Source organism: Zea mays, chromosome 6, assembly GCF_902167145.1.
Source record: "Zea mays cultivar B73 chromosome 6, Zm-B73-REFERENCE-NAM-5.0, whole genome shotgun sequence".
NCBI lineage: Eukaryota > Viridiplantae > Streptophyta > Magnoliopsida > Poales > Poaceae > Zea > Zea mays.
The window spans coordinates 144,690,811-144,701,293 of NC_050101.1; the positions used below are offsets into that span (position 1 = coordinate 144,690,811).

At 43.3% G+C, this 10,483-nt stretch overlaps 1 protein-coding gene across 1 annotated transcript; it reads left to right on the forward strand.

Moving 5' to 3' along the window:
* Window positions 1-515: 515 nt before the first annotated feature.
* LOC100381753 (uncharacterized) lies at window positions 516-9,713 on the forward strand. The gene is made up of 5 exons (NM_001174556.1): window positions 516-781; window positions 1,861-2,316; window positions 2,450-2,497; window positions 2,581-3,532; window positions 8,512-9,713. Exons 1-5 carry the CDS (start codon window positions 620-622, stop codon window positions 9,513-9,515), a joined length of 2,622 nt encoding a protein of 873 aa, NP_001168027.1. The 5' UTR covers window positions 516-619; the 3' UTR covers window positions 9,516-9,713.
* Window positions 9,714-10,483: the final 770 nt, after the last annotated feature.

Here is a 10,483-nt window from a genome sequence, read left to right on the forward strand (position 1 = left end):
GTTCCTACTACATATTTGCAAAAAAAAGAACCCACATAGGTCTAGATTAATTTATGCATATGTGTATGGATGTGTCGCGTACATAGGATCTGTTTCTAAAGTTAATGCCATTAGAAAAATTGTTCTAGAGGTAGTAACTAATTCATATTATTTAGACTATGTTTAAATGTGCTAGAGCTAAAATTAACTACTAAAATTAGCTAAAGACATACAAACACTCTATCTGATATTTCAGCTATTAACTACTTTTAGCAAAGTTAGCTAACCATTTGTTAGCTAGTTAATTTCATTAATTTTGTAGCTAACTAACTATTAGTTATATCTCATTCAAACACCTATTGGATACGCTTGTACTTGGAAAGGAAGGAGTATTGGATACCAGCTTGGGTTTACGGGTTACAAATGTCAAAATCGAAACAAAGAATATAAAAAAGTTGTGTGCTCGAGTGGCAGAAGCATACATGAGTGTACAAGACTCAGGCACTCCCTTCGCTCTTCCTAAGCACCTGGTAGCCTGCTCGTCTCTCGTGCGGCGCCGAGTCTAGCCTCATTCTCAACAATCCATCTCCACAGCCACCGCCGCGCCTGCCCTGGCAAATGGAGTTCGACTTCGACTCCCATGGCGGCGACGCTTGGCTGCTCGACGCCATGTCCACGTCGCTCCACTTTTCGGCCGTTTCGCCCCCGGTGCCGTCGCCGTGGCCGTGCGGCGACCCGCATCATCCTTCCATGTGGCTGGACACGGTTGCCCTGCAAGACGACGGCCCGAGCGTCCCCGCCGGTGAGCCTTGCTCCGATCCCACCATAGATTTTGCCGTCCATTTTCTTTACTGAGCCATGCTGTACCTGTACGGGCGATCTGTTCGAGGACTCGGAGTCTTGTGTGATCGCGACCACCATCTGTTCTTTAGATTCGATTGTTCGTACGAATACGGGAGACGATTAGTGCAAGAATCTTTCGACAGCGACGCCCATCACCTTGCGGCTTTAATTACACCATTTCGCGTTTGTTGGTTGGTGCCAAGAAGGCAGTTTCTGTCGTTGACTTGGCACGGTGCGGTGCGGTGCGGTATGAATTGGTTGGCATTTGGAGTTCTCTATGGGCTTTGTGGTCAAAATGGTTGCTTGCTAACTGGACTCCACTACAAGGAGTCCAGGTCGAGCCCAGCATTATAAGTTTACAATGCCACCTTAGCCATTATTAGCTGGTAGATTTGCTGGTGGGTTCTGACGGCATTGCTTGTGGGCATGAACTTGAATATCTTTCCGAGTAGGGCCCTGTGCTCGATTTTCAGTATATTGAACAAGAAAGCAATTTGATCAAACTGTGTGCTGATAAAAAATAAATTGTGATGAAATTTACATTTCGTAATCATGTTTGCTTGATTCCGTAAGAATTGGTCGTATGAATATGCGAATTTATTTGCATATGTGACAAGCCGTGTCCACCTAGGGGCGACAATGGACTCTAAATTTTACGCTACAAAATTTAAGGATCGAATCGGATTAGGATCGGACTCTATTTCTATTCATTTTGAACTAAAATTAATTTAGAGCCCTAAAAAATTGCAAAGGAGCATTTGGATCACGATACATTACCACCCTTATGTCCACCACAAGACTGACTGTCATCAGCAAGTGGTTGTCTCTGTTATTATTGAAAGTCTGACATTCCCTTTCTTTAATTAGTAGCAGTCATAATTCTTGCACAGTTGTTAGTATCAAACATTGACATATTTAATTATTTTCTCCTATGTAGAGAAATCTGAAATATCCAAGAAATGTGAACATTTAAATGGTAAATGCCAGGTTCATCTTTCCCTGGTTGATGGTTGTTCTGATAGCTCATATTTCTTGAAGGAAAAGCTCACAGTAGCTCTCATGTACTTCAAGGAGTCTACCAAGCAGCATTTGTTGGTTCAAGTTTGGGTGCCTATCAGGAAAGGGGACCACTACATGCTAAGCACTTCAGGGCAGCCCTTTGTGCTTGACGAACAGAGCATCGGACTTCTTGATTATAGGGCTGTGTCCATGATGTATACGTTCGCTGTGGATGGGGATAGTGTCGAAGAATTGGGTCTACCTGGACGCGTATACAAGCAGAGGCTACCTGAATGGACGCCCGATGTGCAGTACTACAGCAGTATTGAATATGCACGGCTTAACCATGCAATAAGTTACGACGTACATGGTACTGTTGCCTTGCCTGTGTTTGATTCTTCCATGAAGTCATGCATCGCTGTTGTTGAACTTATAATGACATCAAAGAAAGTAAACTATGCAAGAGAGGTTGGTGAAGTCTCCAAAGCTCTTGAGGTTAGCTCACTTTTCTTTCTACGACTAGTCGACTACAAACCATCAACCTGCGAACAATAGATATAATGGACATTGTTGAAATATTGCATCAATATTTTTCGAAACTGAGTAATAAAATTGACATCATCTGCAGGCCGTGAATCTTAAAAGCACTGAAGTTATCGAACATCCATATGTCCAGGTAATAGCAGTTCAACTGCTCCAGTTTGACTAATATTCCCTGTTTTATTTGGAGTGCTAAGTCTCTCTTTTGCTCCTATTCAGATATTTAATGAAGGACATCAAAATGTTCTTGTAGAGATGTTGGAAATCATAACAGTAATTTGTGAAGAGCTCAAACTACCCATAGCTCAGACTTGGGTGCCATGCAAATACCAAAATTTATTGATACATTGTGGTGGTGAAAATAAGAGTTGCTTCGATATTCATGAAAGTTGTGCCCAAGAACTATGCATGTCAACAAGTGCTGTTATGTTTCATATTATCGATGCTCATATGTGGGGCTTCCGAGATGCCTGTGTAGAGCACCACCTGAAGAAGGGACAAGGGGTTTCTGGAAAGGCTTTTATCCTACGTAGGCCTTGCTTTACGAAAGATGTTACTAGATTCTCTAAAATGGAGTACCCCCTTGTTCACTATGCTCGTATGTTTGGATTAGCTGGCTGTTTTTCGATATGCTTGCAAAGTGCTTATAATAGAAATGAGGACTATGTATTGGAGTTCTTCTTGCCACCTGATTGTAGAGAAGATGGTGAGCAAAAGGTTCTTTTGGACTCCATCTTAGCTCTGCTGAGACAGTATCTTAATAGATTGCAGGTAGCCACTGACGAAGGCTCAAATGAAGTTTACCTTCAAGTCGATGCTATTACTATAATTGAAAATGGAGATATAAAGAATGCACATGTACAACATATGAACTGTGAAGGTGGCATTCATGCATCAGATGAGAGAAATATGCATGTAATCCATGAGTCTGACAGCCAGAAAAGAATATCCCCAACAGAATCTGAAACATGTCCATCGCCTGATAACACCAAATGCAATGACAAATTATTTGCTAGACAAAATGGTGGATGTATCTCAGATTCTTTATTGCTTGAAAACAATAGCAAGCATAGTGGAAGGAGACAAGGAAAAGAAGAAAAAACATTCAGTTTAGAGGTTATTCAACAGTATTTTACTGGAAGCTTGAAGAATGCAGCAAAAAGTCTTGGAGGTATGCATAATTTGAAGTTCTGTCATCTTTGGAGAGAAATTCACTTCCACATTCAGTGTGTTTATTTCGTGCATACAAAATTGTAGTTTTTAGATTGTTTGTCCACTTTGAAACTTTTTCCTGAAAATGCAAGAGAGTTGCGCTTCAATATATTAAGAAGAAAACACAGGACAAGAACCCAAACACACACACACACACTCTACACATGGAAAATTAAGTTTTAGATTACATTCACGCCTCCTAAACAAACAAAGACGACCACACAACCAAGCAACCAGGACACTCTAAGGTAAAGGTGGCGGGGCAGTCAAGGAAGAGAGGCTTCGTGCGCCTGCTATCTCCCAAAGACGCCGTTCCTCGCTCTTAATACTAAGAGCCAGTGTTTACAAGTCGTCTGACTAATCGCGATTAGTCGGGCTGGTTGCCTGGAAGAGGGCGATTAGGTGGACGACGCGATTAGGATTTCAAGTCGTCCTAGTCGTCCGACTAGTCGTCGACCTGGGCGATTAGTCGTCCGGTCGAAAGCTTCCTGGTCGTTTTTTGTCGTCGCAATTTTGGTACTGGGCTTCACTCTAGTTTTTGGCCCATCTACAGTAGCCCCCTCCAGCAGTAAATCAGCCGCCAGAAACCCTCCCAGCCGCCAGAAACCCTCCTCCTCTCCTTTGTCCTCTCTGGTTTCTGCCGACGTCTCTGCTCCAAGTGCTCTAGCCGTCCAGTGTCTGCCACCGACGTCCAGTACTCCAGTGCTCCGGCGTCTGTCACCTAGTCAAGAATTGAAGATGAGCTCGTCATCTGAAGGTAGCACCTGCTCTCCCTTCTCTGATTATCTCCCAGTCTCCCTTCCCTCTATTACCACGGGTAGCACTAGCACCTGAAGGTGCACCTGCAGACCTCTGTCTGAGCAGTCACCCTGAGTTCAGATTACCTCTGTTTGAGCAGTCACCCTGCAGTACCTATATTACTTTCAGTTTGGACTTTGGATGGATTCAGTTTTACACTTTTACTGAATTACTGCTAGTCTGCTACTAATTATGCCTATATTATTGCAGAAATGCAGTGCTTATATAGTTAATATATAGTTATATACATATACATATGTCCATAAATCTATAGGACGACTAACGGACGACCAGAGGTCGACCAGGACCGATTAGTCGACCTAATCGTCACCCTAATCGCGATTAGGCGTCTGGTCGTTGCTCTAGCTCGACCAGCTGGTCGCACGACTTGTAAACATTGCTAAGAGCCCTTGCAATGCTAGGAGTAGCTCTAATGCGAACCCAAGTGGGGTTATGGCTGATCGTTTGATGAGAGATGGGGTAACTCGATTGGTGGATGGAGGCGATGTTCTTGGTCTGACTACAACTGTCCATGGACGCTACGCCTTAGAAACCAATACAGCACCTCCAATGGTTGTCACAATCTTGTGGAGTGCGACCACCGGCCACGAGGGCACTTGTCCTACAAGCAATCGAAGAACCAGCAAGAACAAGTATAAGCGCTGATTGTGGGTTGAAATAAAGTTCTAAAATAGAGGAAAACAACTATAATGGGGTTCCAAATGCAAGAAGGTGGACGATTTACCCAACATACACACTTCAAGAAGTAGCAAACACTAACAAAACAAAACCCGAGTCTTCTTTTTTTCTGATAATGGAACCTTTGAAAGTCTCCGCCTCTGCGAGTCCGCACACAGCGTAGGAGTACAAAAAACGTCAAAAATCTCCACATGCCGGAGGAAAAGGAGAAATCAAATGTAGCCAAGCCTATTATTGAAATTCCAACCAAATCTAGGAAAAGGTCCAACGTCGTGACCTCCAACGCCGAGCTAACAGATCGGAACATGGCCATTTTCTCCTCAGATTGCAGCAACGACCAGTACCTCAACCAATATGTCACTCTGAAAACCTGAGTCTTCTTGGTGGCGACCAAGGGTATTAATATATAGGAGAACGACCCAATGGGTGTTGGGGTTGTTCTCCAACCCTAGGACGTGTCCTTAGTGGTCTCAACTTAATACACGACCCATTGGCCAAAATAGGTGTCGTAGCACCATGGACAGGAAAAGGTCTCTCTAGGTAAAAGACGATTGAGGCTGACTGGAAATATATATGTCCATGAGGCTAGATCCAATTGAAAGTAGGCTTGATAAGCTTTACACGAAGTACTTGAACGCCCCAATCGGAGTCCGAATGAAGTCACAACGACCGTCACAAGTCGGTACGGTCCTGCAGTCTGAATTTAGTCCACGCAAATCTTGATACCGTTTGATCCTTTCCATGATTCCTAAGCAACACAAGAGCACCCATGTCCCCATCGTCTAAATGTAATGGACAAGAGCTTAAGAAATGAACTTACTCGATGTTTGTGTTGACGAGTAAGAGCCTGAGTCATAGGACCAAGGGGTGTTGGTGCTAGTGTAGATGCACGAGGTGCCCCAGGGGCTAGGACAAGAGGTGCCCCAAGGGCCGATCCGCGAGATGCCCCGGTGGACGACGCCAATGCACAAGGTGTCCCGTGGGCCAGAACAAGAGGTGTCCCAGGGGTTGAAACAAGAGGTGCAGTAGGGGTTGGTGCGCGGGTGCCTGGAGGGTCAACGCTAATGCACGAGGTGCCCCTAAGGCCGGGACAAGATGGAAATGATATGGTGCAACGAAGATGTATATGGTAGTAAAAATTGCAATGGAGTAGTGGAGATGTGTATGATTGATAGTGACCAAAACATGACAAGAACTCGATTAACCCTAATACCAGCAACTTGACACAACCGATGTAACCCAAACTCAACAAGCCCGAACTAATCAGCACCAGTAAAAGTCTCAAAGTGTTTATAGTTAAAAAGAAAACCAATCTACTATTTTTGTGGGTTTTTCTGGACTATAAGTAAAAGGATGAAAATTAAAGTCTCACTGATCAACCTGTGCTCTGGTACCACTTAATGAGAACCCAATGGTGTTATGGCCGATCTTTCTATAAGAGATGTGGGTAACTTGATTAGTGGATGAGACGACGTTCTCGGTCCGACTATAACTGTCCAAGGACGTTGCGTCTTAGCAACTGATACACCACCTCAAATGGTTGTTGCAATCTTGTGGAGTGTGAAGACTGGCCCCGAGGGCACTTGTCCTACAAACAATTGAAGAACCAACAAGAGCAAGTAAACAAGCATTGAGTGCGAGATGTAATTCAATTATGACACAGGGAAAACAACTATGATGGAGTTTCGAATACAAGAAGGTGGACGGTTTATGCAACACACGTGCTTCAAGAAGTAGAAAAAGCAAACTAACAAAACCCGGGTCTTCTTGGAGATAGCCAAAGGTATTAATAACGTGGGAGAACGACCCAAGGGGTGGTAGGATCAAGACCCAACCCTAGGACACGTCCTTAGTGGACTCAACTTGATACATGACCCATTGCCAAAATATGTGTCATAACACTATGGACAGAAAAAGGTCTTTGTACATAAAAGACGATTGCGACGGACTAGAAACAGATATGGCCGTGAGGCCAGATCCTTTTGAAAGTAGACTTGATAAGCTTGTCGTAAAGCACTTGAATGCCCCTGTTGGAGCCCATATGAAGTCGCAGCGGCCACCACAAGTTGGTAGTATCCTGCAGTTTAAATCTAGTCCACGCAAGTCTTCATCCCTTTTGATCCTTTCCATGATTCCTAAGCAAGATAAGAGCACATGTGTCTCCATCATCTAAATGTAATGGACAAGAGCTTAATAATGAACTTACTTGATGGTTGAGTTGACGAGCACGAGCGTGAGTCATATTACCAAGGGGCGTTGGTGCTGGTGTGAGTGCAGGGGCCGATGCACAAGGTGTCCCAGGGGTCGATGCATGAGGTGCCCGGGGGCCTAGGCAAGATGTGCCCTATGGGCTAGCGCATGAGAAGCCTCGGGGGCCAGGGTAAGAGGTGCCCCGAGAGACAAGGTGCGAGATGCGCGAGACCGACGTTGATGCATGAGAGCACCCTAGAGCTGATGCCGATGCAAGAGGTGCCACGAGGGCCAGCGTGCGAGATGCCCCTAGGGTCGATGTCGATGCACAAGGTGCCCCGGGGGCTGCCGCTGATGCAAGAGGTGCCCTGGGGGCCGGTGCACGAGGTGCCCCAGTGGTCGGCACGCGAGATGCCCCAGTCCATGTGCGAAAGGGCCCTGGGGATGTCCTCATCAAGCTCCGTCAAAACACAAGAATTATGGTGAGTCCAAAGAACCCAAGAACCTGGTACAACCAGAGAATCGAGACCTTTCTTTTGTCATGCCGAAAGAAGTCCATGAGAAGATCCCAAAGACCAATATACCCCACTAGTACTCCAATTGATGAGGCTTCTCTTACATCTGAAATCCAGAGTTTTCAGTGAGAACGTACGTTTCTTGACAGTTTGCTTAGCTACCAAAGCTTGCAATATAGATATGTTTTGTTCACTATTCAGTCTTTGGGGAGATTTTGGTTTAAGTACACAAATCTAGCTTGCACACTTGTACTCCCTCTGTTTCTTTTTATAAGGTGTGTTAGGATTTGAGGAAATCTTCCAAAGTAACTGTCACCATAAAATGTCTCTTATAATATCCTATTGAATGATATATAAAAAATAAATCTATCGATACATCTTTTTTACAGTAAACATCTGCATAATTGGTCTATTGTTTAACATGCCTATAGTTTGAAACTGAGGAAGAACATCTTCGTTGAATCATGCTATAACATTATTTGTTGCATGGCACATAACTTCAATCCTGACAGAACAAAACAGACACTATAACTGATAAGTTCTTTAAAACTCTTTATATATGTCGTATATTCTGTTCTGCTCATGATTGTGAACCGGATAACCATCACCTTTGATTTTGTGACCCTTATCTTACCCCATTCATGTGTTTATATTTATTTGATTTGAGTCCATTCATGTCATGATTGGGAAAAAAGAAAGTCGACACTTGGATATTCTAAATCATGTTTTTTTACAGTATGTCCTACAACAATGAAGCGCATTTGTAGGCAACATGGTATTTCTCGCTGGCCATCTCGACAAATCAGCAAGGTTAACCGTACTGTTTCAAAATTAAAGAAGGTAATTGAATCTGTTGAAGGGCATGAGGGTGCATTTACTCTCACATCTGTCACAGGTCCTCTTCCTGTTGCTTTTGGTCCATCCAATCCTATCAGTATAAAGAACCAAAGCCAAATTAATGTTTCTGGACTTCCCATTCCTTCTGTTCAAGAAAACAGAGACTCATCCTCACAGAGTAAGTTACTAGAAAATGATATTCACCGAAGCACTCTTGTTCCCCAGAAAAGCTTTCTAGCTAATATCAACAGACAGATTGAAGCAGAGAAAGCTTCCAACTCGAGAAATTCATCGAAAGATTGTAGAACACATTCTGGGAGATCAGAAGAATCCTACCCTGTTAGCCCTGCAAACATGACATTTGTTTCAACACTCCTAGAACCGCAACAAAACATGTACATACAAGATGGCTTCACAAAAGAGTCTTTTCAGAAAGAGGACCTGCGGTTTCATGGGATGTTTGTTAACGGATCAGGAAGCTTGAAAGATTGCATGAACCACATCACTTCTGCAGTTAACGGAACGATTATAGGGCATCCAGGAAGTCTCACGACTGCACAAAATTCAGGGATAATAACATGTCCAGGCAGTCTCATCAGTGCGCAGAATTCAAGGATAGTAACAGTAAAGGCACGCTACAAGGAAGACTTGTTAAGGTTTCGGTTCCCATGTTCTGGAAGCTTTATCACTTTGAAAGATGAGGTGGCCAAAAGAATACAAATGGATGGTGTTCTTTTTGACATCAAGTATCTTGATGATGATCATGAATGGGTGAAGTTGACATGCGACACCGACTTAGAAGAGTGCATGGAGATCTCTCGGGCATCTGGTAGCAACGTTTTGAGGCTGCTGGTCACTGACATTGCTCCAGTCCTTGGGAGTTCTTGTGGTAGCACTGGATGATTTTGAATGTTTATGAATCGGCATAGTAGTATAATGCAGTGGCCAAATCTAGCTAGCTGATATTTAGGCTAGCCGCTTCGGTTCTTAGGTACATCACCATCTTTTACAGGTATTTCTCATTTTGTGTAGGGAAATCTCAGGTATAAATCATTTCCTTTGAAACAATGGAGGTATTTGGTTTGAGGAATCACTTCATTCAAAATGAGATGGTGTATCATAAATCAATTCTTCGAATTTGGTGTAATGACATCATTCCTAATATTAGTACTAACTAACTATAAGAAATTAGGTGATGATGGATCAACTCATTTGTTCATAAAACAAACGAAAAAATTGAGGAGTGAGAAGATGTTGGACTAGCTTATTCATCAAACCAAACACCATAAATATGTATAGGTTGATGCAGCATACGTCCAATTGATGCTTTGGTAAACTTACTTTACTGGGTGGTGCTTGTATGGTTGACACCAGACAAACCAAATCCTGAAAATATTATTTGTACAACTTTTATATGACATTGAAATAGTTATGTTGCATTTCAGGAGACGGTTTTTTTTCTCACTTTCTGGTTTGTTTTGAATTCACTGTACATTTTTGTTCTAGTTGTGTTATGCGTATCGTTCAGTTTTTTCTTCTTAAAGAAACAATAAATGCACGATTTTGTTTTAGTTCCCAATATAAGATGCTGGCTACTGCAGCAGCCGGTGAGCCAACAAGCTGCAACTGCAGCCATCACTTGTGACAAGAGGCCGATCAGCACACCTGCAACTTAGTAGGGAGAGACTACTAATGTCGAGTTGGAGTCGGTGTGAGATGGCAGCGACGCTGAGGCGGCGGCCTTCCCTTTATGTCGACACAGGAGGAGATTGGGTCTCGTTTAGATTTGTAGAAGTCAAGAAGGTACCGACGAACGTTGATTCACGTATCAACCATATTATCTTTTTATTTATATATGGTGTGAAGGATGC

Coding starts and splice junctions, on each gene's coding strand:
- LOC100381753 (NM_001174556.1), top strand. CDS start 620: ATGGCGGCGACGCTTGGCTGCTCGACGCCATGTCCACGTCGCTCCACT. Junction 2,498..2,580: donor TCGAACATCCATATGTCCAG/GTAATAGCAGTT, acceptor GCTCCTATTCAG/ATATTTAATGAAGGACATCA. Junction 3,533..8,511: donor TGCAGCAAAAAGTCTTGGAG/GTATGCATAATT, acceptor GTTTTTTTACAG/TATGTCCTACAACAATGAAG.